The 26,663-nt window shown below is 31.1% G+C and overlaps 4 protein-coding genes across 5 annotated transcripts; 2 read left to right on the top strand and 2 right to left on the bottom strand.

Moving 5' to 3' along the window:
• The first annotated feature begins 8,329 nt into the window (after positions 1–8,329).
• Positions 8,330–10,457, top strand: LOC113859220 (ethylene-responsive transcription factor ERF054). Its single transcript, XM_027492033.1, has one exon. It carries the CDS (start codon positions 8,592–8,594, stop codon positions 9,807–9,809), a length of 1,218 nt encoding a protein of 405 aa, XP_027347834.1. The 5' UTR covers positions 8,330–8,591; the 3' UTR covers positions 9,810–10,457.
• Positions 10,458–12,896: 2,439 nt separating this feature from the next.
• Positions 12,897–16,154, bottom strand: LOC113858490 (bifunctional epoxide hydrolase 2-like). Its single transcript, XM_027491171.1, has 5 exons — positions 16,028–16,154; positions 15,730–15,944; positions 13,809–13,979; positions 13,490–13,725; positions 12,897–13,309 (listed from the first exon to the last, which is right to left on the bottom strand). Exons 1-5 carry the CDS (start codon positions 16,098–16,100, stop codon positions 13,060–13,062), a joined length of 945 nt encoding a protein of 314 aa, XP_027346972.1. The 5' UTR covers positions 16,101–16,154; the 3' UTR covers positions 12,897–13,059.
• Positions 16,155–21,158: 5,004 nt separating this feature from the next.
• On the top strand, positions 21,159–23,812 carry LOC113858520 (probable polyol transporter 4). 2 transcript variants are annotated; one of them, XM_027491203.1, is made up of 3 exons: positions 21,159–21,627; positions 21,982–23,381; positions 23,424–23,694. In XM_027491203.1, the coding sequence occupies exons 1-2, from the start codon at positions 21,414–21,416 to the stop codon at positions 23,358–23,360; spliced, it is 1,593 nt and encodes a 530-aa protein (XP_027347004.1). In that variant the 5' UTR covers positions 21,159–21,413; the 3' UTR covers positions 23,361–23,381; positions 23,424–23,694. The 2 variants fall into 2 exon arrangements, with proteins under 2 accessions (XP_027347004.1, XP_027347003.1); XM_027491202.1 differs by having other exon boundaries at positions 21,982–23,812.
• A 1,458-nt stretch (positions 23,813–25,270) lies between these two features.
• Positions 25,271–26,440, bottom strand: LOC113859030. Its single transcript, XM_027491846.1, has 2 exons — positions 26,235–26,440; positions 25,271–26,159 (listed from the first exon to the last, which is right to left on the bottom strand). Exons 1-2 carry the CDS (start codon positions 26,386–26,388, stop codon positions 25,588–25,590), a joined length of 726 nt encoding a protein of 241 aa, XP_027347647.1. The 5' UTR covers positions 26,389–26,440; the 3' UTR covers positions 25,271–25,587.
• Positions 26,441–26,663: the final 223 nt, after the last annotated feature.

Below are 26,663 nucleotides of genomic sequence, written 5' to 3'. Positions count from 1 at the left end.
CAGGGTAGCTATGCTGCTTCTACCAATGTTTCCAATACAAGTACCTTTGGTTCCTTAGCAAGAACAGAAACTCTAACTCCCAATTCAAGAGCCTTGACTATGCCCCCGGATCGGCCCAAAAACTGCCAAGAAATTTTGTTAAAGACATATTCGTGTACTTCTCAACAGCCCAAGCATGTTCATCCTAAGTTACCAGAGTATGAGGACATAGTTGCTTTGTTTACGGCTCTCAAGAGAAAGAGTATGCGGCTAGAGGGTAAAAACAACAACTAGAGTAGAAAAGGAGGCATGCATGTGTATGTTTTAGTATAACGCTGTAATGTTCAAGTTTTCTAGGATTTAGATATTACTGAAACTATTCTTTGACACTCATAGATATATATGATTGCAAAAAATTAATCACCTTTTCTAGCAGCAATTACGATGTGAATGATATTACCTTTTTAAATGACGATTACCGGTCCTGTACGAAGAATCCAAATATCACTTAATGTTAATGATGTGATATTGGCAATCTCACCTATCACCTATGAAATCGAATATACATATAAATTGCCTCATTTTCTTGGAGACTTGGAAACAAAAACTAATCTGTCTTATCAAGTTTTAAAACACTTTTATTTTTTCGTCATGTAGTTAGTTTAGGCTTGTTGTGATACTGGATAATCCAATAGAGAAGGCTAATATAAGGGATTTTCCTGAGTCCACTCGAAGTATAAGGAAAAACAAAAAGTTGAGGTTGATTGTGATGTAGTAGTTGGACACTTCTTTATCGATATAAGGAGAAAGGAGTTAAAACACTAAAAATGTTTTTGTGTGTGTGTGTGTATGCGCGCGCGCGCGTGCGTGTGAGTGTGTGGACAACAAACACTTTCTTTGGTCAATGATCTACAAGGAACCACAGGTTTTTTTTTTCCTGGTCTACAACACTTGAACTGTATAAGCTAAACTTTGTGACAATGTTAGCCTTCAAGCCAGTGCATTAAAAAGGTATAAATACAATTGGTCTCTCAATGGACTACAGGCCTTGCTTGTGATTTTAGGCTATGGCCCATGAAATCTCACTGAGATAATGAACTTAAAGATGCTTTTGAATAGATATGACATCTACACTTTTAATTCCCATATTTTGAAATTTTAATTTTAAAACTTTTAACTTTATAAGCTAAATTTTTTTTAGAGAACTAAATTAAAAATCACATATTTTTAAGGAAGTAAGCCAGTTTTTATATATAATGATTGTAATAATACTGCGTGAACTAAGGGCTTGATATTTATACACTGAAAAAGTGTAGCTCCCGTGAGAAGTGTCTAATTAGGAGTGCTAACATGCCTTAGAGGTGGAAAGCATTTTGAAATTGGAACCATTATGATTCAATGGCGCATAGTGATTATTTAAAAGCACACATTTTCTTCACCCAATCACTCTTCTGGATGCAGACAAACTAATAATATTATCTTCGTACTATTTTGTTGTGTTCTAGAGTTGTACTTCGAGGATACCTATGTTTTATTTGTGTCAACGTTAGTGCTATATTTTTCATACGATATTTTTTTAAAATATTAAAAATGAAAAATCTACGTAGTATCTTAAAAATATAAATAAAAGATATCGTAAAATAATTTAAAACATTATTGGGATAATGAAAGCTGAATACTCCTTTATTTTGAATAATTGTCATTATTTTAATTTATTTGCTGTTATCAAAAATTAAGAAAAAGTCAATTATTTATTCAACTTTATTCCTATCTTTCAGTAGAGAGAGTGAAATGAAGAATGTTAATGAAATAATAAAATTACGATAAAATGAGTTTTTATTTTAAAGTAAAAATTTTAATTATTTTTTCATGAAGTGTTTAACAGAACTTATACGAAAAACTTATGTTTAGGAAAGTTATATAATTTTGGTACAAAATTTTAATGAGTTTTATAAGAAATTTTATAATTTATTTTAATTAATTGGAAAGTCAAGTTTAGAAATAAATTTAACATGATGATAATATTTTATCATACAAAAATATTTAATTGAGATATTTATTTAAATACACGAGTAATCTTTTTTATCATTGAATAAAAATTAATTTAAGATAAATACTATTCAATGTCTTTAGTTAAGCAATTAAAAGTAAAAATAATATATTTAATTATAATTTTGAATACACTCTAATATAATTACTAATAAAATATTTTATTTTTAATTATTCCTATAAAAACAATAGTTAACAATATCTCAATTTAAAACAAGTAACTATCTTGGTATCGTGAAGTTTTCTTTTACTCCCTTGACTTATCAAATCCATTGATTAAATAATCAAAGTAGTTGATTGATTATGCAAACTAGCTTGACAAACTGCCCACGTGCTTGAGTTGCATTGGTAAAAACTGGACAATGATTTTCTTTTGAAGGTCCTATCAAGAACAAAAAATCGGTGCTCCATAGAACTTTTTTTTGTCTGTGAGTGCCTCCCACTCATTTTTTTTATTGCTAATAATAGTATAACACTAACAAAGCTGAAACGCAGACGCCGAAATGTGAAGTAGATGGATAGTTTTTTCTTATTTGGCATATAAAATAGTGTAGCCATTGTACTTTGGTCTATAATTTTAATAGGATTCAAAATTTGATGTTTATTTTATAATTTTAAATGCATATGAAATCCTTTTAAAAAAATAATAAAAAGCTTGCACACTGAGACTTTTGTATTTTAAATATATGCACTATTTTGGATACGTCCATAAAGTTTGACTTGACCTTTTTTAGGTATTTTATAACCAGTAATAACAATAATTTTCCTCAAGATAGAAGTCTCTGAACATTAAACAAATCGGATGTGACCTCCACTGTGAAGAAAGAAACAGTCCATTACCTAAGTTGTTTCTTGCTCATATCTATCAGAAAGTCATTGCATAGTGTTGGAGCTTCTGTATCTCCATGTTGTGAATAGCCTTGAAATTGTATATTGAAAAACCTGGTAAAGCAAAAGGGCAACATATTTATAAATTTGTGTTATGTACAGGAGAATGGTTCTTCTATAAAATTGTGACTATTTACCTACGATTATTATGATTATTATTATTAACAACATATTTAGTGATATATTCTTTTTCATGTGAGAGTAAGTTAAATAATTTTATAATAATTATATATATAGTTGAAATTTCTACTGATTGGGTTGATATAAAATTGCTCATCACATGTACATCTCCTGTGTATAAATATGTGTCTATGACTAACTATGCAACATTGTCCTTTAATTCAACTGGCAGGTGGAAGCTACTATCAGATTTGACATGCCTCCAATTGTAGAGACTAGAAAGCATGAAATAGTACTTCATTATTACAAGTGATTCTGAAGAAAGGTAGTTTTTCTGCTCATTGGCCAGAATGACAGTGGTTTCGAAGGTTTGATGTGAAACAGATGAGTCCTATAATTGTAAGACATAGTAATGCATGTTTTTCCATCTTAGCCAAACTGTAAGACATGTCAAAGTCAATGCCCCAATTTGATTCCCCGACATATTTAGCATGCAAATGTGTTCCTAAACCGTAGCGAAGGCCATACAAGAAAAGTAGGTAAGTTGTGTTTAGTTGTTCGGTCAAAGAAAGAGACCCCAAAATTTGTCCCATCATTCTGTAATCAGATAAAGAAAGAAAACATAATCTTCCATTTGTTTAGATAGATGTGATTGGATCCACAATGTAGAAATTTCCAGCCACGTGTCCACGAGTAACTTGTCCAAATTCCAAGGAAAGTTATGTTATTGCTCGTCTAATCCTTCATATATTTTATTCGCTTTTCTTAAGGTGTCTTCAAAGATATCAATGTTAATAAAAATGAACTTTTATTATGAACTATAATATCTGATATTATACTAAATTATATATTTTCATAAAATATTATTATATATAGTTTTATTGTATGTTATTGGACACAAATATATATATATATATATATATATATATATATATATATATAAAGAGAATAGCTAAATAGTAATCAAACTTGAATTTATTTTTCTTTGGTCATATATACCCGTATAATTTTCTACGCATGTCATTAAATATTTATAATTAATATAGTAAGCATATAAGAAAAGCTTCCAGAAAAAGATTAAATCATATCAAAGAAACTTCTGAATGATTTGACTATAAGCTGTACTCAACTGCAGTTTATGCTAGAGAAGTTGAAAACCTAGATTTTTTTAATGAATTTGACAATGAAATTTAACCTTAACTAGATCTAACTCCGTGTTATGCGCGGATATATAAAATTAAATTTATTTATAATAATTAATAAATTATAAATTTAATTAAAATTTATTGATAGGATAAATGTTTCTTAAATTATTATTTAGTTACAGATTATCGTATTAACAAATGATTGATTTTTATAATAATTATTTTAAAAGTTATATAAATAATACATCTACTATATGAAATAAATATATTTAAAATATTTAAACCACTACTTCTCTCTTGCATAACAATTTAAATAAAAATTAATTTATCTTGTTTGATATATATATATATATATATATATATATATTTTGATTATTAATTTAATAAAATATTTTAATATTATGGTAAAAAATTTATTATTTTATCATAAATAATATTTTATTATTTGATTCTTTATATTATAATTATAATGTAATGTTATCTTTATATGTATGATAATTAAATAATATATCATAATTGAAGAAAAGATATATGAAAAAAAAAGAATAAAACAGTAGTCGAAATTGATATTCAATTTTATAAATTAAAGATTGAAGATAGAAATTTATTTCTATATATACATAGATAATAACAACTCGTTTACCTACACAAAATTACATCCTCCGTCGTAAAGAATAGTAATATTGCTGGATCATATCATGAATAATTAGAGTGGCTCTTCCTTTAAATCACATGATCAAGTTAATTACCTAAGCAACTTTTACACAAGTCCTCATGAAGAAGTTATAATAAAAGATGTAATATAAGAAGATTGAAAAATGTTAAGATTTAAATATGGGTGGGCACACTTAACAAAAGATCAGCACCTTCTGCAATTCTAATATATATGAGGGGTTAAAATTTGTATACTAAGTTGGTTGTTAATACTTTAATGTTAGCATTGTTTTTATAAGAACTGAGAATAGGAAGAACAAAATGATAGAGGATTGGCGTGGACCCCCACACGTGCGGATTTTCGCCGACCTGTTTTTAGTGACACCCTTGTGGTGGTTACTTTGAAACGACAGCCATATCCCCAACTCAAATATTTGAAACCCTTTGCGCAATGCACCGAAAGTGAAAAGAGAGACCATTACGTGGCTCCTTTCCCACACACATAATTCCAATGCTTAGCTCACCCGTTGCACCATTAATTTATTAATAGTTATAAATTTTTTATTAAAGTTTAAAAATATTAACAAATACAATTTTTTCATATTTAATAAGGATTATTTGAAAGATAAGTAAGAGAATATAATAAAGTTCTTAACCCACTTAACAATGCTATTGAATTTAATTCTATTAAAGGAAAAAAATTTTGTAAAATAAAAAAGTGAGAGCCTATCTATTATTGTCCAGTCAATTTAGCACAGCAGGAAGATGCCAAGACAAGCCATTTTGCAGATATGGGCTGCGAAGCATTTGTTTGACCAATTCGAATGTACCTCGTGGTTCAATTGAACTCTATTTTTAAAATTTCTCCTTTTCAACAGAAACTCACGCAGGATTGTTATAATGGGAAGATGACCTTCTGATGATTGAGTACATATAGTTTAGAGATTTGGGTCCTTATTGTTTGTCGTCTTGAAAGTTGTTTGATAGAAACAGCTGTAACAAAGATATTTTAATCAGTTTAGTCGTTTAATAAAGTATGTGATCCACAATCAGGAGAAATATGTTTATCAAATTAGCTAATCATGATCTATAATAAGGAGAGATAAAGTTATTATATTTATCATATTATAGTTAATCATCTAATTGCTTACAGTGCTATAGCCGACCTTTCGTATTATTTTTTTCTTTTGCATCTTCCATTATTCTTGTGAGAAGATATATCATTTGACGGGAGAGAAGATGCTTGCATAAACTTTTGAAGATGTGTACAATCTAGACTATGTATAAAAAGAAAAAAGTTACGTTGAAACAATAATGTTATTTAAAAAATTATATGAACCTGTGTATAAGTATTGTATGATGCAAACGAGAGAGATATATAAACAGCACGTATATCATGTAAAAGTGTGGGAGGTGATATAACTTAATTCTTTATTAATCTTCCATTAGCCGTCAAGATTATATAAAAAAATAGTTTTGGAAGAACAACAATTAAAATATGATTGAGCAAGTTAGAAAGATTATACGAAAGCTAAAAGGATAAACCCTAAACAGCAGTTGTGAATCTAGATAAAGAGTGTTTATTAAGATAAATAAACTAGTTTAATTAAATTAAATTTACTTGATACATGAGCTGATTTTAGTAATTTATAATATTTTTGTTGTGCTTTTTTATATATATTATTTTATATACCATCTTAACAATTTGCTAGGAAACTTGGTAGCGAGTTAAAGTATATGGTGGATATATTTAGTGGGAAACAAAAATGCCCGACTTGAACAGTTCATTGTTTATGCCGGAAATCAGTGATACGTATTAATTGAAGGGTGATGGAAAACTGTTTCCGACACAACTCTAGCTAGGACCATTGTTTCCCTGTCTATGTACTTGAAGACCCTTAGAAGCATATATATGCATACATAGCAGGCAAACAAAACATATGAATGTGTTCTATATTTTACCATCATAAAGACACAGACACGGAGAGAGAGAGAAGGAAATAAATAATGAACCATTACAGAGGTGATTCCATTTTTTTCTTGGATATGGAGCAGCTAGACACAATGCCGCGTACCGTGTAATTAATTGATTGTCAATTATATATATATATTCTAATTATTTGGATTTATTACTCATAAATTTTGTTGGTTAAATAAGGTCGTCGTTAATACTTTTAAACAATTCTTTTGATAGCAATGACAAAGATTAATATAGCACAAGATTAAGAGAAATTACAGTGTGTCACTATGTTTTCCTTTATATAGTTAACATTCAGTAAAATCTTACCAGCACATTTTGTTAAAAGCCCTTCAATAACCTAAATTATATAGTGTTTAGTAAGGAGAGTGGTTTAATTATTGTACCTTTCAGGTTAAGTAGGAGCAAGCCATTGTGCACAAGAAGAACTTGATTGCTCTAAACAAAGATGTATTTTCGAACAAAAATAATATATAATTAGGACAATCATTCTAGTACACTTTATTTTTTGATGCAGAAGAAAAATAAAAATAAAAAAATAAACAAAAAAGAAAGAAAGTAATGTGATAAAAGAATTTTAAAAATGAGTTGAAGAGGTGAAAACACTCTTTAGGTGTGAATATCATTGTTGATATAATTATAAGAAAAAATTTATTAAATTTTATTAAAAAAATACAACAGTTAGGAACTGAAATGGGAATTCCTCGTAAGCAAAATGCAGGCAACCAAGTTTTGAAAGACAAAATCACATTCACAAACCAAATATGCCATTAGGCACCGAAGTATCATTAGTGAGTATCTGACCTCATGAATTGTAAGCCACTAGGAAAGAGTAGGGTACAAGTTTGTAATATCTCTCTCTTTATCATTTACTTAATTATTAATTAAAGTTTATTAAAAATCATTAAAAAATTAACATAATGGTATATATTTACATTATGCTGATTCTGAATTAATGAGGACTGAGCAATGATCCTAATATCTCTAGAATTTAAACACTCATTAAAATTAAACGCTTATGTTTAGAAAAAGAATTGAAATGATATAAAGCTTTAAAATGGTACTTAAATATCCTAAAGGGCTCTTACTTAGGCTTTAAGATAGGAAATAGAATGGAAGCGAGATTGGTGCAGAGTGCGTGGGAGAGGGCATAGCATTGGAGAGAAAATAAATCCCTGTTTGCGCACAATGGCACTGACATAAACAGTTAATAACTGTTTTTGGTTCGGACCTCACAACTGCCTCTGCTGGATTTGCAACAGTGGGAAAGGTTAAGAGGAAAAAGATAGATACAGAGACATAGTGAATGAAACGTAACCACACAGGTGAGTCAGCAAAGAAAGATACAGAAAAATTTATGTTCAAGCTAAAACAAGCGCGTGGGACCCCAATTTGCCAACCTTGTTCCTGATTCTGTCCAACTCTTGTTGCATTAACTCAAAAAAGTTTGATTTGAACCCTTTTCTGCTCTTAACTATAAAAGCCCTTCCTCTCTCTCCCTTTTCCTTGCAAATTCTCCACAATCAGCAACAGAGTTTGAGATGGGCCATTCCAAAGCTGAGAGCTTTGCACTCGGATTCTGTTTTTGGAAACCGTAATCACACTCCAAAATTCTCTCTTTCCTTTATTTCTTTGTGTTTGGTTCATTTTATTTTAGTGTTTTTTTATGGCTCCTTTGTTTGGGACTAATATAGAGTTATAGTAGTGCTCATCTCAGATTTTTTTTGAGATTGAGAGAGGGAGTGGAAGAAGGTTTGTTGTTGTTATTGGTGGTGATCATGGATGGAGAAAAGAACAGTGGAAAATCCACCAAGGAGGGTGGTGTTGATGACACTCATCACAAGGTGATTGGTGAGAGTGAAAGCCGAGATTGGGAGAAAGATAAGGGAAAGGGTGTGGATTTAACCTCAGGGAGAAGGCAATGGAATCCGGTTTTTGATGATGTTTCAATGTTACATGAGAGGCCACTCAAGAAGATTCGAAGCCCTGAACGCCAAAATCCGAATCAACAAACATCCCCTATGCTATCTCTTCAACCTCCTTCATCAAGAATAGTGTTTCCTTTTGCTTTTGAAGGGTCTCAGCAACCAATGCCATTCCCACACCAATTTGGAATTGGAGCCACAAATTTGCCTCTTTTTCGTCCACCTGTTCAGCCAACGCAACAAATGATATCTTTTGGGCCCCAACACAACATGGGGTATCCACCATTCTTAGCCTCAGATTCTACTATTCAACACCAACACCAACAGCTTCAGCATCAGCAACAGCTTCTTCAGTATTGGAATGATGCACTGAATCTTAGTCCAAGAGGGAGGATGATGAGACCAATGTTAAGGCCTCAAACACAGCCTTTGAATGCTACTAAGCTTTATAGGGGAGTGAGGCAACGCCATTGGGGCAAATGGGTCGCTGAAATTCGTCTCCCTCGCAATAGAACTCGCCTTTGGCTTGGAACTTTTGACACTGCTGAAGATGCTGCTATGGCTTATGATCGTGAAGCTTTTAAGCTTAGAGGAGAAAATGCTAAGCTCAATTTTCCGGAACTCTTCCTTAACAAGGATAATAAACCAGAATCTTCCACAACTGCTGCAGTTTCTTCTTCCCATGATGGATCAACATCAACATCAACCCTGAACAAAAAGCAACCTGAGCCTGAACCAATTGCGGAAGAGCATAACGTGGAGGAGACGAACACTGATAGTGTGTCAGAGACATTAGCAGAAGAGAATACTGAAACTGAAGAAAGCATTTCACAGCCTCAGGAATTGGTTTGGGGAGAATGGTTCAATGCAATTCCTGCAGGTTGGGGTCCTGGCAGTCCTGTGTGGGATGATTTGGACCCCAACAATAATCTTCTCTTGCATTCACAACTTCCCTTTGTCAACCCGAATCAACAAGAGTTCCATGATGCTGATGCTGCTCAGACACAACAACAAGACAGCACAGGACCAGGTTCTTCCTCTTCCTCTTGTCCCATGAGACCCTTCTTCTGATTGAACCAAATCTTACCTAAAACCATCAGCATCTCTTTGATCAAGTGCTTTTAACCTTAATCCTTCTCTTAGTGTTAAAAATACCCCACATAAGAATATGGCCAAAATATTCTTTATATGCTTGGATAATCCTTTTTATATAAGTTAATTTTGAGATTGAGTTAAGCCAAATTTGCTATTACTTGTTGGTTATTAAAACTTGGCCACGTTCTCACTGGTTGCTGATATATTAACCAAACAAACAAACTCTGAATCAGAAAATTTTCTGCTGCAATAAGGCTGCATATTTTAACGGGCCTTTCAGCATCTGCCTCATACTTGGTGGGCCTTACCTTTGTTCCTAGTAATAATACTTAGTCATCTAATTTTTGGTTTTATTTTTAATATTTTGTATTCTTCTCTATGCTCTTTTACAATATTTGTTGTTTTAAATTATGCAGTAGCTGTAGTTTAGCATGGCCAATGCAGAAGGAAACGTTTTTGTGATTTCCTTTTCAATGGTCCATCCGTTATGAGCTTAGTTTTTCAGCTCCAGGGACGGTGGTATACCTATTATTTTTGTAATTGGTTATGCACATTGTCCGGTTAATTGTAGTTTGCATTGATATAATGTTATGGTTCTGTTATACTTATATCATGTCAACAAATTTGCAGCTTATTTCGTTGTAATTATCATCCTTTGTTTATGTCAACTTTCTATTGTTTTGGAACAAGGTAAAAGCTATAATGGACATGCCATTCTGCTGGAGTTTGGATTTGCAATCATAGCCATCCATTGAATAAAAATAAAGATAAAACAAAACTATAGATTTTCTTTCCAATGTAATTAATTGTATTAATCAAACACCCAAGTGATATAAAAAGGAAAAAAAGTAGTTAAAAACTAAAAAAAAAATGTAGATGAAAGTTCTTTTGTTCAAGAAGAATGTTAGTGGTATAATTTTTGAACATTTTAAACATTTTCTAATTAGTTTATTTTTTAAAATGTCAAAATAAACTTAAAAAAAGTAATTAAAAATGTGGTGCTAATATTTATCTTTATAAAAAAAATGTTCAAAATGTATTATTATTCTAGCTAATAAATATAAAATAACATACAAATATAATATATATTTTTATTTTATACAAAAATTTGCTTTTTAAAGTAATTAATTAATTTGGCATTTTATTTATATTTTGATAAAATGGTGACAATGAAATTGCAACTTGTGACTCCATACTATTCTAATCTCATGGTGTTGACCTAATTTAATGGCTTTTCTTAAGTTAATTTTTCCATCTTATTTAAAAACATATAAACATTTTATTAAAAAGTTCAAAAAAGTAGTATAATAACTGAAAGAGTAGTTCATGCAAACATAGGAATTTGGTGCGAGGATTAGATTCCTACCTTTTGGTGACAAGTATCTAACTGGAAATAAAAATTTAGAGGTTTCAATGCTTCTGCCAATGCATTGCCAAAGATTGCATTAGTGTTGTTGTGTTTAGTTTGGAGAGAGTGGAGTATTTTGAACGCTATGGGGAGGATTTATTTATTTTTAATTACAAAAAATTTTAATACTTAACTTTTATAACTACTCATCTAATCTCCATCATGTATTTTGAAAGATGAACTACTGTAACATTTAATTAATCTCTCACTGTTGTTACAATTCGTTAACTCTTTTATCAAACTCACATATCATTTTTTCCGATAAATTATAACAATAAATTTATTAAAATAAATTGAAATGAACTTATCAAAATTAGAGGTCATTTTTATAAACTCTTTTCTAGTTTTTTAGTGCAATTAGGTACTCAATCAACAATTGGCACTTTTAATTACTACATTATTTTAGATTATTGTTAATTGGTTTTGTTAAATTTTAAACATTTAAAAATAGTATATTTTGATTAAAATTAATATTATAAGTTTATATAATAAAAAATTATATTTTTAAAAGTAGATTCACCTCACTCTCCATGAAATCAAGAAATGATGAATCCACATGCTCAAGATACATCCATACTTAAAAGTAGTGGTTTTGAATTTATATTTTTTATTAGACAAATGCTAGTCAATGCTCTTTAAAAATTGTTATAAAATATAATAAATATAATTTTTCCTTTGATTTTCAATACAGTTTAATGCAATTTTTATTATAAACTTGTCATTTTTAATCTTACACTAGTTAGCAAGACCATTTTTTATTATTAATTAAACTATTAAATAATATTTACTTAATATAAAGAATTATGTGAAGAATATGATAATAAAAAATATTTATATTTTCTATAAGTATTTTTAATAGAATTTATTTTTTTATCTTTTTGTATTTATCAAAATAAGCAAAGAGAATATTTTTCATTTTTATCTCTTCTATTTCAACTCATCGTAACAATATTTATTTATTTACCTATATTTTCTACTCTAGTTTATCCCTTCTTATTTTTTGTTACTTCGCCAAAACATCTCCTTAATATGAGCGTCAGCGTGTTATTTACATGACCGTCCTCTCCGAACAGTAGCACCGCAGTCTGAGGCGTATCATGAGAACAATTTGGTTTTGAGCAGACTAAGAAAATTATGCCCACATTTCTGGTTACACTTTCTTTAGCGCAGAGTAACAAAAGGGGTAGTTTGAAGAGAGAGTTAGGGAGAAAACATTATCGTAAGAAGTGTCTATGAACACTATAACTTGAGAAATTTTTAAATGGTCTACAATCAAGTGATGCCAGCCACTCATATTGTAACATGTTTGCTTTTTATTTATATATAAATTATAAAATTTTGACACTAAGTGTGATTAAGTGGCCGGACCAAATGATCCTAAACCATATAATAATTTTTCTTATAACTCTTCTAATTGTATGAAAAATTTTGACTATTTTGGATGAGTATTGTATGTTGTAGTACTTGCCACTAATAACGAGGAAAATTGGAATTGTCTGCTTTTTTTTTCCATATCCAGTGTTAGGGTTCTCCTAAAGTTTGCAAGTTCACTTAACCTGTACCTTGTAGCTTTCTCAAATTGTATCAAACTTTACATCAACCAGTGTTGGGAATTTAAATGAAGTATCTCTAAATCAACCAATCTATCTTAATTGATAAACTCAATTAGTAGTTTCATATTTTATTTTAAATGAACTTCTTGACATCATTAAACAAAATGTCCCCCTTCATGAACTGAAAATTTCAAATGAAGTAGTCTAGAAAGTACACAAGCCTTAAGAAAAATATGATTTTAACCTAAGAAGTTAGAACACACAATTAGACACTTTGTTTGTCAAGGAACTCAATGAGGAGCTGGTTCACCTTCTCTGGAATTTGTTCATGCATAAAATGGCATCCCTCAGGAATATATATGATTTCCAGGTCTGGCACAATATGCTTCACTGTTCCACTTCGGATATAGTCCTCCATGCCTGGAAACTTGAACACATAATCTTTCTCACCCATGATCAGAAGTGCTGGAACAGTAACTTTCACATCACTTAAGCCAGTTTCCACATTGAGACTCCTGCATGGATCATAAACAGTCTAATAAGGAACTAGGACAATACCAGGTTATATCGAAATAACATTAGTTGAGCAAAGATATTTGGAGTAGCATTTCACGTTTAAACATATAAACACCACTTTATAATGATTTCACTTTTTCAGTTTTGAAAGAAGGAATATAGGAATTTGTTCTATTCACCTATAAGGAACTTGTAATGCATATTTAAAACCAGATTTTTCATATAATGATGCATAGGTAGCAAGGTCTTCCTCAGAAAACCATGGTGGTAGGGGAGTTGCTGGGTTGAACAAGTCCATGATTTCTTGATCATCAGCTGCTATAGGCACCTCACTTCTAGAGAAAAGAGTGTAGATGTTCCTTACAACTGATTTTACAGGAAAGCGACCAAAATCTGCTTCTGCTCTCCCAGGTTCCTGAAATAAGTCAATAACAATCAATATTCGCTTCTAAAAATTAAAAGGAATATAAAAATTATGATGCTTGATGGAATTTGTACCTGCCACCTAGTAATATAGAAGCCTTTGGGGAGAAGGTGGTTTTGGACAGCAGAAGGACCTGGAAGTATGAAAGGAATGCCTAATGTTATGACAGCAATCACTCTTTCTGGGTGAACAGCAGCTGTAAGATATCCTGGGATAGCACCAAAATCCTTGCCAACAAGAAAAGCCTGATAAAAACAATTGAAATTGCATATGCATTAGAAACATTTTTACCAAAGTCCTTGTTGTTGCCGTATAACATACGCACTATGAAGGTGTATCTTTACAATATTATACTCAAACACGTCATTCGCTTAAATCATTACCATTCATCATACACTACACTTCAACCTTCACTTGTAAAAAGAAAAATGACATGAAAAATTCATTTGGGTCTAAAATAACCAGGGAAGGGCAATCATAATCGGTGCAAAATGTTTGAAGAGTCATGGCCAAGAGCACCAAGGTGGCAAGAAGTGTGAAGAGTTGATCCCATAGAGGTTGGCCTTGAGCTTAACATGAAAATACTTGTTAACTTTCTTATGAACTTATCCAACTTTTCAGTCTTGTTGAGTCCACTGGATTTGCTCATCCCGTTGCATAGTTCCTCAGTTTCTTCCACACTGAGAGAGGTACTTAACTCCATGATATTTGCATATTTCAACAGTTTCACATCCCCATAGTATCTACGATTGCTCTCATCAAGCCTGTGTGCCTTGTGAAGATTAGGAAATCTGATTTGGTCAAGGCCTCATCAGCCACAAGGTTTCTCATTGTCACTTCAGAGCTAACATCTAATTTAAGCACAGGTAGGTAATGGCTATGATGCACCTATGGAGGGTTGAAAATGGATTTCAACTGAATGAAGCTCATGTACACAAGGGATTGTGACCACCACCAGAGCTTCTGCTTCAAGAAGTAGCTTTTGTGATGAAAAACTTTCAAGGTGTAAAGACACATGGAGAATTGGATCTAGGTGTCGTGTAAAAGGTTGGAGAAGAGGAATATTCACTAAATGGTATTTGTGTGTGTTTCAAACTTTTCATTCTAAGAGACCACTAAATGGCACATGAGATATAAGATATGATAATGATTGGTGACAGCTTTAGAACATTTTGCAGCGTGAAATCACTTGAGTACAGAGTTTAGCCTGTCACAAAATGACAAGAACATTGAACCCAAGTATTTTTAAACTGAATCAATGGTACATGTAGGTTGGAATTTGGTTTTCTTCCATGTTCACTTCTCTTATCTTGACACCACTTCTTTGAACATGTTCTTCTAGTCATGTCATGAAGGAGCCAAACACTTTCTCATCAAGGTAACTGTGGAAGAAATCCAATAAGAACAAACCATCAATGGCCAGGGTGTATAGCAAGGTGTCTTTGTTGTATTTGTGGTAACTAGCCCTGTGTTGCGGAGTAGCTCAACCATCAAGGACCCTTTTGGCAGAAAAAATTCCAAACATTTCCATCGGATAGAGCTCAGGATGAAAGTGAGTGTATGGATCAATGGCTTGGCACAACTCAAAGTCTTGGGAACTTGGTCAATGCATACAGACGTTTTACTCAATATTGTAAGGTTAGTTTCACTCACCAACTGATTGATTTGGATCAACCAAGTGTCTTCATCAGATTCTAAATAGAATATTGTGAGAGGCCATGTGCTAATGTAGAAGATCACCCAGCTGATTCTTGGCTTATTGACACTTAAAAGCTTTGGTTTATTTATAGAGAGGTGGTAATGGATAAACTTTGTCGGCTTTGTGTTTTGTTATTGTACTATTTCCCTATTTATTTGAGTTCAATAGTGTGAAGATTTGAGCTAAAATTCACAGTTTGAACATATAAATTTTAGTGAACATATAATTATACTCTAGAAACCTACGCACACTGATAAATTCACAAAACAAGTATTCTAGTGTGAATAGCTTCTTACCTTAGAGATGTTTAAGGCATCCAAGAGGCCCACGATATCATCAACCAGATCATACATGGTTTGTTCTTCTAGTTGTGGTGGATGCTCAGAAAGTCCATAACCTCTGAAATCAAAGGCAATTGCTTTATAACCAGCATTTGCCACAGCAATCATCTGGTGCCTCCATGTATACCAAATTTCTGGGAATCCATGCAAAAATACCACTACCTTTGAGCCTGCACAAACAAAAACATAATTCATTAACTTGAAGTAAATGCAAATGAATTAACAATATTCTAATGGGTCTTCAAGGAGTTACCACTTCCGATCTCTGCCACGTGCAGCTTCAATCCCTTCACTTCCACGTGACTATGTTGAATCTTCTCCATCATAACACTGATGGGTAGTGGTGACTCAGAAATACAGTGGAAAAGTGAATGACTGGTAAGAATGAAAGCAAGATAAGAAGACTTGCCGATACAAAGGCAAAGTCAAATGACTTGGCAGCAGACAAAGTTTTGCAACAGTTAAATCATTCAAAATAATTTTGTTCTTTGTTAAAATAACAACAAATTTTAAAATAACCAAATCTTATATCTGGTTTAAATTAAATTTCATTTTCTTCCTGTTAATTATTAAATTTAAATAAAATTATTCTTTAAGTGATTAACACATCACACCGTAAATGAATCTTTATGCCATTATAATTATTGGAATTTTAACAAAGCCGTTTTATTTTTTTCTTAAGAAGCTCTTAAAATTGTAAAATTTATATCTAGATCTTATAAATTAGTATAATTAACGGAGTATTTGGTTTAGATGAGAGGAGAAGATGGATTTTAATAAAGAAAAAGTAAGGAAAGAGGAAGGAATAAAAAAATATTAAATATTTTATTTGATTCAAAGAAAAGAAAATGAGAAAAATTATTTGGTTGGTAAAAGGAGATAAATAAAATAAAATTATTTTACTATTATATTTTATAATAATAAATAATATTTAATATAGATATTTTCTTAACTTATTTTATTTATAGAATTCAAGTTGTTGTTAATTGCAAATCATAACCTCTATCTCTCTCTTATTTTTCTAAGCTATTGTAATTTTAATTTCAATTATATATAATTTTTTATATTATATAATTCTATTATAGTTATTTTAATGAAATATATTTTTAATTTATTTTTGTCTCAACTCATGATGATGATATCCAGGTCCAAACTCAAGTTCATGGAAGAACTCACACACTAAAAAAGGTCTAAGATCCACTTGAAGATTTAAGTGGGCCGAACCGATGACAAGGTCAAGAACTAAGAAAGTCTAAGAAACATTAACACATGAAATACATGTTGGAAGCCTAACATTAATTTGAAGCTCATGGTATCAAGGAAGTCCATCACTTATCTTGTTCTTGCTGATTTTGAAGGACACAAGCTTAATGACTCAATTTGAAATTTTTTTTTTCTTTTCAGTCTATAATTAAAAATATTTAAAATTTATCTAATAGGTCATCTTAGTTTACTTATAGTAAAGGTACTTTTTTTTTGTCTTGTTTGATTTTAATTATGTAAACTTTAATTTGCATAATACTAAAATCACTAGGATTGAATGAAAAAAGTAAAATTCAGATTGAACAAAATTTTAAATTGTGATATTTCCTCTAAAGGCTAGGATTCTTCCTTAATTGTAGGTCTTATCAATAATTCACATTATTGTGACAATCAACTTAGACTTATTAACCAATTAGGTTTGTGATGCCTATCCTTTGTTATTTATTCTTCTAATTATTTAATTTTATATGAAATCACAATGATAAACTTAAATCTGATATAGGATTTAAAAATATACAAAATTTCATCATAATTCTAAAATTTCGTTCTAAATTAACCTATATCATATCTCTTAAAATACAACTCTTTTTTCAGTGATTTTTAAACTAAAATTGCAGTTTAAAACGTGAAATTTCACCTCATTTTAAAAATATCATAATCTAAATTTTGTAACATGAGATACAACTCAAATTTAATTATGTTTGTAGTTGGATAATTCTCTTGTTGTTTGTTTTCTTTGCTAAAATTAATTCTGTCTTTCTAATTTTTAAAGATTCAAGATATACATTAAAGCTTTAATTTTTTTCTTTTAATTTGAGTGTTTGTAGTTCTAATTAGGTCCTTTTCTTCAAAGAGTTTTGAGAAAGCTCGTCAACTCACTTTAAAAATTCAAATTAAATTTTACACCACTTTATTTGATATAATTTAATACATATCACTCACAAGAGATTAGTCCTTTTATAATATATAAAAAACCAGCATACTTCAACAATGATTATTATAATGTGCGCACCTTTCACACGTCAACTAAGGGCAATTTTCAATGGCAAGAAAGTTTCAAACTTGCAAGATCATTTGATTCAAAATAATGGAAATAGGAATCAGTAGATATAACTATGTTAATTATTTTACTCTCTATTTATTCATCGTCCAAATTATTAAAGTGTAAAATTAGAATTAATGTTAATGTGTCTGCAATGTTTGATTTACAAGGTGCACGATAATTAGCTGCAACCACCATATATGATTGGGCCAAACGAGACAGAAGACAAAGTCATTTTAGAAATCCTCAAACGTCATACACTGTTGCGTGGAAACGGGAAAAAGAATAATCCAAGTTATCACAAGTGATTTGGTCATCAATTAGGTACTAAGTAGAAATCATGCCATGCTCTGCCAACAACACCTTAGTTCAAAATAAAAACAAAAATCTTGAAGACCCAAGAAAATTAATTATTTATAACAAATTAATATGTGTGTTCCAACCTTTAGTATATAAAAAATCCATTCTCAGTTAACTGAGCATGTACAAGTTCTTCTTGGTTTGTCTTGAAATATGTAAACTTTGATTTGCGTCTCTTGCCTTTTTTATTAAAAAAAAAATAACAGTTGAAATTGAAAATTGGATATGGATTTAGGTTTCCTAAAATAAAAGTTGTGTACTTGTATTTAATAGTGAAAAGTGTTGGGGTAATAGTTATATATTAATTGAAAAATTAATAATGAAGATTATAAAATATTAAAATTTCAATTATTAATATTTTTTACTTGACAATTATCACTCTTTACATTATCCTTTAAAGCGTATTTTGTACTTGAAATTCTCTTTTTCAGTTATGAAGCTTAACCGCACAATTAAGCATGTTATATATATCTTGGTAATTTTTTCCTTTTTTTATATAAAAAAATGACCCTTTATTTAATGTAATATGTACTTTTAAAATATATAAAAAATAACTAATTAATTATTTATTTTATAAAACTTGATATAAATAATTAAAGTTAATAAAGTATATATTAATTTATTTCTGTATAAATTTTTATAAATTTAATTTACTTAATCAATTTTATAAAAAATTATTAAATATTATAAATATTTAAATTTAACATGTAATGTTAATAAATCTTGAATAATGTATATTTGTGTCTTTTTGCACATAAACTGGCTCAGTATATATTTAGTCCTAAAGTAAAATTATTGAAAAAAAATTATTAAAATGATAATGTTAATATAAAAAAATAATTTTAAATTATTTAGATAGTTATTATATTTTATATCTGAAATATTGTTGGCTGCGTGAGAGCAGCAGTGTCTGAGCATGCTTATGATATTGCCGCGTTTTGCGCCTTAATTGGTTCTGAGAAATTGAGCAATATGAGAGTATCACCTTTCTTCTTAAAGATTGCTCGCTATGTTAATACTTTTATTATATGGTACAATTCACATTTTTGCACAACTATAAAGCTGTTAACATAAATGTATTATTATAGTTTTTATATATTTGATTAAGTAATTTAGTAGAATTTTTAAATATCATTTTCATGTTCCATGAATGAATTTTGATCGTTATCAACCTTCAATTAAAGCTTTTTTTCATTGAAAATAAAAATAAATTAGCTGGCACTTTGCTGTAATAAGACCCAGCTACAAGACAATAATATTGTCGGTGCCATTGTTGATTCCAAGGAATGAATAGCAAATTCCATTCGATTACAGCTCGCCGACACCTCAGTTAATGTTGAAATTTATAGATTTATTTTTATTTAATATCAGAGTAAAGAATATTTCGTTAGCCTACTAAATGGATTTAAGTGTTTCGATTATTATTGAAAAAATTGACACTTTGATAGTATCATTACATTGCTAAATGAGACTGTAAAAAACTTATATGTAAAATATCTAAATTTTAAAAATAAATGATTTTTTCATAAATTTACTGAGTGATTACATTTACAGCAATCAAAGAAGTTGGCCAAATAATTAAGAATATGTGGCCTCGATCATTAAATTTGTACCAGAACTATGAATTTCTCATAATGTTTGTTAAACAAAAGAAAATCAGTGGATTTTGTGTTAATTAAACTGGTTCATTTTTTTTTTACGTTTTTTGTTTTGTTTTCCGCTTAATTTTTCTAAGGGAATATTTTCTATCTTTTTATAATAATTTTTTCGCTACACTATTATTTTATAAGTTTATTATTCAAAGCAAAAAGTCAACTATTTCACAAGAAACTTATCTTATTTTTTAGGGGGAAAAAAACTCTTCTAGCTAACACGACTTTTTCTTGTTGAACTTATTGGAATATGAATTGTTCAACGCAGTTTATACAAAACCAAGCGTCATGGTGAAGGAAAACCCTTCCCATCTATGTCAACAGTTAGGTTTATAAATTTCATCTTTCATTTAGCAATACTTTTTTTAAATTATATTTTAATTTTTACACACAAAATATATTAACATAATTATATTTTCAATAAACCAGTAGAATCAATTTATAATACATATATAAAAATTAAAATATAAAAATTTTTCATATAAAAAATAAAAAACAAGACAAATATAAAAACCAAAAGTATAATACAAATACAGAATAAATTACTCAATCTTTCATCATTGTTTTCCTACTTGAAAGCTATGCCCGATATCTAATTAATAGATTCCACATCAGTTTTTCAATTGGGATTTTTATAATTGTCGTATCTTACCATATTTCAACCAGACAAATATGATTATCGTATCATAATCATAATAATTTTTAAAATTCAAATTATACCCTGATTAAATGTGAAAATAAATTATAATTTATTATTGAACATGCGAATTAATTAATAAAAAATTATTTTATTTTATAATCTGAAATTCAAAATTTTAAAAATACAGTTATATTAACTTTCTGTCTAAAGAATAATAAAAATAAATGAAGAGAGTCAAGCTAGCTAACAACAATAAAATAGTAACATATTTTAGGAAGCTAACAAGCATATTTGTTGCGCGGAAAGCGCCATTTAAGCTTAATAAAAGTAGGGGGTCAAATCCCCAAACCTTATGAATGATGCATCAAATAAATAATAAATAAATATTGAAGAAATTTTGCGGAGCTTTTGCTTGCGTGACAAAAAGGGTTGGCCACTTGGCCCCTCTTGTTGCTGAGTCTTGTCCTTCAATTTCGGGAAGAGTTTCTTTTATTCTTTCAGTTTTAGTTTCAGTTTTCAGATCTACAAACCCCAATCTATCTTCCATGATTTTAGTTTTGCTTTGTTAGTCTCGGATATGTCGTAGAATAGTCCAACCAAACACAAATATCAAAGGTTGCAACTTGCTACAGTTCTCAACTTTGAACACCAAAAACCGCAGGTTCTACTCCAATTGGAAGAGATGGGGTTCCAAGAAAACGGGAATGGGGAAATGGGGTTGTCTGGAATTCCCTTGGGAGCAAAGAACAAGTATAAGAGGATGAACTCTGAGCTCCCTGAAGATAATGATGATGTTTTATTCCAACAGCAACAGGAAGATAGGAGGAACAGTACTAGGAGATATGTTCTTGCTTGTGCCATATTTGCTTCTCTCAACAATGTTCTTCTTGGCTATGGTATGTTTTGTTTGAAAAGTCTATTTTTCGTCTTGTTGTCATTTTTGTTGGAAATTTTCTTCAGTTCCCGCGTTGATTTCATCGCTGCATTTTTTGGTTGACTATTCTATTTATATTGGGTTGGTGATGGCTTCCAACAAACCGTTCATTTGCCACCATGTTCTTGTTCTGTGGCCCATTATATTATGATTTGTATTTGCATTTATAGTATACATGTAACAGATCTACAAAATTTGGGTTTAGAGCTGGCAAGCTGAGAGCAGTTTAGTCAACTGTATCTCTTAGTGTGGATATCATTTTGATCTTGAATTCTAAATCAAAGCTTTTACATGATTTATTTTGTGAATTTTGCAGATGTTGGTGTGATGAGTGGAGCTGTTATATTTATCAAAGAAGATCTGAAGATATCTGAGGTTCAGGTAGAATTTTTGGTGGGTATTCTGAGCATTGTTTCTCTACTGGGTAGCCTTGGTGGTGGAAGAACATCAGATATCATTGGTAGAAAATGGACAATGGCTTTGGCTGCAGTCGTATTCCAAATGGGTGGAGTCACAATGACTCTTGCTCCTTCATATGATGTACTAATGATTGGAAGATTTCTAGCTGGGATTGGAATAGGGTTTGGAGTTATGATCTCCCCTATATATATTGCTGAGATATCACCAAACCTGAATAGAGGCTCTCTTACTACCTTCCCAGAGATTTTTATAAATGTAGGAATTATGCTAGGTTATGTATCAAATTATGCATTTTCTGGCCTTTCTGCACACATAAGTTGGAGAATAATGCTTGCTGTAGGGATTCTGCCCTCCGTGTTCATTGGCTTTGCCCTTTTCATTATTCCCGAGTCACCCAGGTGGTTGGTAATGCAGAACCGAGTTGAAGAAGCAAGATCAGTGCTGTTGAGAACAAATGAAGATGATAAAGAAGTGGAGGAGAGGCTTGCTGAGATACAGCAGGCTGCTGGATTTGCCAATTCTGACAAGTATGAGGATAAACCGGTCTGGCGTGAACTTCTATTTCCTTCTCCTGCTCTTCGCCGGATGCTAATCACTGGACTTGGAATTCAGTGTTTTCAACAGATCTCAGGAATCGATGCAACTGTGTATTACAGTCCTGAAATTTTCCAAGCAGCTGGGATTGAGGATAATTCAAAACTTCTAGCTGCTACTGTTGCTGTAGGCATAACAAAGACTATTTTCATTTTGGTAGCCATCATTCTCATTGATAAACTAGGAAGAAAACCCCTTCTCTTGATAAGCACAATTGGGATGACAGTGTGTTTGTTCTGTATGGGGGCCACTCTTTCATTATTTGGACAAGGGTCATTTGTGATTGCATTGGCTATTCTGTTTGTTTGTGGGAATGTAGCATTCTTTTCAGTTGGATTAGGCCCTGTGTGCTGGGTTTTGACATCAGAAATCTTCCCTTTACGTGTGCGTGCTCAAGCATCAGCACTTGGAGCTGTGGCTAATAGAGTCTGCAGTGGCCTTGTTGCCATGTCTTTCTTGTCTATATCTGATGCAATTACAGTTGCTGGAACATTCTTTCTGTTTGCTGCTATTTCTTCTCTTGCCATTGTCTTTGTCTTCACACTAGTTCCGGAAACCAAAGGGAAGTCATTGGAGCAGATAGAGATGATGTTTCAGAATGAGTATGAGAGTCAAGGGAAAGAAATGGAGCAAGGAGATGTTGAACAACTTGTGCAGAACAAACCTGGTTTAACAAATTAATTGATTGTGACTCTGGGGGATTTGTTATGGTTTAACAAATTATTGATTGTTACTCTGGGGGATTTGTTATTCCATAGTTACACATATTTCACTAGTTATGTCTAAGGCACTATCCATCCTACACATGTGATTCTGGGGAGGATTTTTTTGGATTGATACAATCTTCTGCGACCCTAAAAATCTGAGATCTGTGAGTAAGGGACATAAGAAAACATGAAGACAAATTGCATTCATATTGTATACGCAAACTTTTACTAGTTGTACAATTATTCTTATTTCTTTCTTTCTTTCTTTCTTTTTCTTACATTTAAGTCAATGACAACATGGTATATGGAAGGAGTTTTTTGTTGGGGATTATTGTCTCCATATGGTCCTTCGAGATGTTCTGAGACAATTTGTTGTACCATCATTACAATGTACTCCATGAGATGTAATTAAGATGAAAAATTCTTTTAACAGATTATTTTATATTTAACTTTACTATCTGTTTTGTTTATCATTTTGAGACGTCAAAGCTTATATGCTTCAGTGACATAATGTTAATGACACCAAGCTCTCGTCCTTCTTTGGTCAAATTATTTTTAGTTAACAATTAGCAGGGCTTCCATTTGTAAGTTACTGTTAACATATTCAAAGTCAGTGCATATCTCTCTACATTTAGAGGTTGACTCCAAAAGCAAATCCTGGTTCGGCACTGCTGCTATACACTCTTACCTCTAAAAGTTGTGACATGAAAAAAATGGTGGCTTCAATTGCTATCATCTTGCAATGCTATCATATAATTGGTATCATCTTATATTTTTATCCTTCAATTGTTGCTGGATCTGATTTATGATCTTATTGGACACATGTCGTGCTCGTATGAAAATCGTTGAGCATGCATTTTCATGCACTTTAGTTCTAACATTAAGTCATTGATTAGACACCCTTTGAATTAACAAATGTGTCTAGTTAAGATGATAAAATTATTTGGTAAAACTAAATATTGAACTAGTTGATAACGTAAAATCACATAAAAAAGATGTAATTAATTACTTAACTTTAAGCTTGAAATTTGATAATATATATTTAGATAGTCATTATTTTTTATATTTCAATAAATACATTCATTGTCCAGTTCTATTATCATCATCATCGTTACTATCTATTAATTTGAAATTAATGTGAATATTGTGGATATGTTTTATTTATTTATTTACATACCTTGTTGTAACTAGTCTATTATAATCCATTAAGTTCAATTGGTTGTAGTCATTAATTTAATTTTCACAGCATTTTAAATAATTATTTTGACAATAATTTGGAGTGGAATAAAAATTAAGCAAGTAAATTATAATTATGTAGAGATTTTAAAATAATTAATAAATCAAGTAACAATTATGGAATTTTTTTAACTTGGAAAAACTAAATTTTAAAAAATTAGCAAAAATAGTATAAAATGTCACGTCAAAGTCAAGGCGTGTGAAAATGTGAAAAAAACCTCTCTATTGAAGATTGCTTGCGTAAGAAAAAGATAATGGGATTGGTTGCCGTTTAAAGCTTGAAAAATGCATTTCAGGAGATAAAAAGATCCAACAAATTAAATGGATGGCGATTTATAGAGCTGAAATTTTAAATGTGAAAAAACATATAAGACAGGAAGTAAATTCAGTCTTCCTTCTATTTTCCTTTACCTAAAATTCATAAATTTTATTTTTTACTCAATTTCTTTTCAAGATAAATTAATCGAATCATATTTTACTGAAAAATTGGTAACCTAAACTTAAAAATTATATTCAATACTTTTAACAACACTCATCTAAAATAGTCAAATTCTACCATACACGGACAAAACTAGAAGAGTCAAACGATTCATGCAAAATTGTTTTCTTTATATCTCTCTCCGTCACATTAATTAGCTTATTCCATATTTTCTTTTTTTCTTCATATCTCCTTCTGTTGCATAATATTTTGCATCACCAAATACAATTTCTGAAACTAATAAATGCCAGAAACGAGCAGCTATTGCATAACTATTCAAAAGACATGCGTTCTAAATGCATTCTATATCCTAACAACTAGCTTAATTTTCCAAATTGCAGGGTGGTTAATACAATAATACACAATGCGCCTTCATTAATCTCACTGCGAGAAACAAATGCTCATAAAAAAGAACATTAAAATGAAATTAGTGAACTACTAAAACTGAATCAGTTACAAAATCAAAAGGGAAGTGCAAGTGTGGTTGTCATGTGTGGAGCAAGGAAAGGCCACAAATGAGAACGATAGCATAAACAGCACAATCCATGAACACTGCATCCGCCACATTCTTCACCAGCAGACCTAATTCCAATGCCCTAGCAAGTTGCGAATCAGAAGAATTTGTGTTGCGTGTTCTTCTCCCGAAACCTCTCTGTTTTCGAGACACGATCGTTGCAACCACAACCGTTAAATTGGTGAGGAGAACCAAATAGAGTGGCCTAAACCCTACAACACTCTTAACGAAGTTGGTGTCGAAGAAAGAAAATCGAAGATAAGATGAAAGGACTAGAACAGCCATAACAACGGAACAACAAAGACGAGTAACCTTTGAGGCGTTGATGGCACCGGTTATGTCACTCGGGAGGATGAAAGGTTTGGATTCTGGTAGAATCTGGACAGGTTCGGGCTCGGGTTGAGGTTCAGGTACAGGTTCGGGTTCGGAAGTTGGGACACTTGAAATCTCGTTTTCAGTTGCGAAAGGGGGTGCTTGGATTTTACGGTTGGAAACGTCGGAGGGATAGGGTTGGGGATTTTGCGAAGTGGAAAGGGAGTCTTCAACTGCAAGCAAACCAAATAATGGAAATTAGAATTGTCATTGAAAATTGGAATAGCGAATAGGGTTAGGGAAAGTACCAGTGGAGGGAAAGGGCGTGTTTGGATGGGGATCCGGAAGAGGGGGAGGAGGTGTTTGGATCCGACCCGTTATGAAGGCGAGACGGTCGGATCCTTGTTCTAGGATTCTTCTTCGTCTTCGATTGTCTTTGTTGTTGGCGTTCGCTTCTGCCATCTTTCGCTACTTCTTCTTCTCTTTCCTTCTGGTCTACAACCGGTCCACCCTCGCCTCCATCAAGTAAGCTTCTTTCTCTTATGAGTCTTAGGTTAAGTAATTAATAAAAAATATTATTCACAATATTTTTATTTTTAATTAGTGTATTTAAAATAGTGATTAATATTTCTTTTAAACATTACAAATGTGACATAATATTTTTTATTTATGAGAAGTAAATCGTAAATCATGTATTATCAATAAAGTTTATAATTAAGGGATAATTGAATTAATTA

The sequence above is a fragment of the Abrus precatorius genome, unplaced genomic scaffold (genome assembly GCF_003935025.1).
Source record: "Abrus precatorius isolate BTA unplaced genomic scaffold, Abrus_2018 Scaffold2, whole genome shotgun sequence".
NCBI classification, from domain to species: Eukaryota; Viridiplantae; Streptophyta; class Magnoliopsida; order Fabales; family Fabaceae; genus Abrus; species Abrus precatorius.
The sequence above is the reverse complement of the archived record's forward strand: the minus strand, read 5'-3'. Positions and strand labels throughout refer to the sequence as shown.

What these genes read in the sequence shown, in the direction of transcription:
- LOC113859030 (XM_027491846.1), bottom strand. Translation starts at nt 26,388, where the DNA reads ATGGCAGAAGCGAACGCCAACAACAAAGACAATCGAAGACGAAGAAGA. An exon ending in CACGCCCTTTCCCTCCACTG is followed by an intron (nt 26,160 to 26,234) that starts GTACTTTCCCTA and finishes GTTTGCTTGCAG; the next exon opens with TTGAAGACTCCCTTTCCACT.
- LOC113859220 (XM_027492033.1), top strand. Translation starts at nt 8,592, where the DNA reads ATGGATGGAGAAAAGAACAGTGGAAAATCCACCAAGGAGGGTGGTGTT.
- LOC113858520 (XM_027491202.1), top strand. Translation starts at nt 21,414, where the DNA reads ATGGGGTTCCAAGAAAACGGGAATGGGGAAATGGGGTTGTCTGGAATT. An exon ending in CAATGTTCTTCTTGGCTATG is followed by an intron (nt 21,628 to 21,981) that starts GTATGTTTTGTT and finishes TGAATTTTGCAG; the next exon opens with ATGTTGGTGTGATGAGTGGA.
- LOC113858490 (XM_027491171.1), bottom strand. Translation starts at nt 16,100, where the DNA reads ATGATGGAGAAGATTCAACATAGTCACGTGGAAGTGAAGGGATTGAAG. An exon ending in ATGCCTTAAACATCTCTAAG is followed by an intron (nt 13,980 to 15,729) that starts GTAAGAAGCTAT and finishes TGTTTTTATCAG; the next exon opens with GCTTTTCTTGTTGGCAAGGA. An exon ending in TCTATATTACTAGGTGGCAG is followed by an intron (nt 13,726 to 13,808) that starts GTACAAATTCCA and finishes GACTTATTTCAG; the next exon opens with GAACCTGGGAGAGCAGAAGC.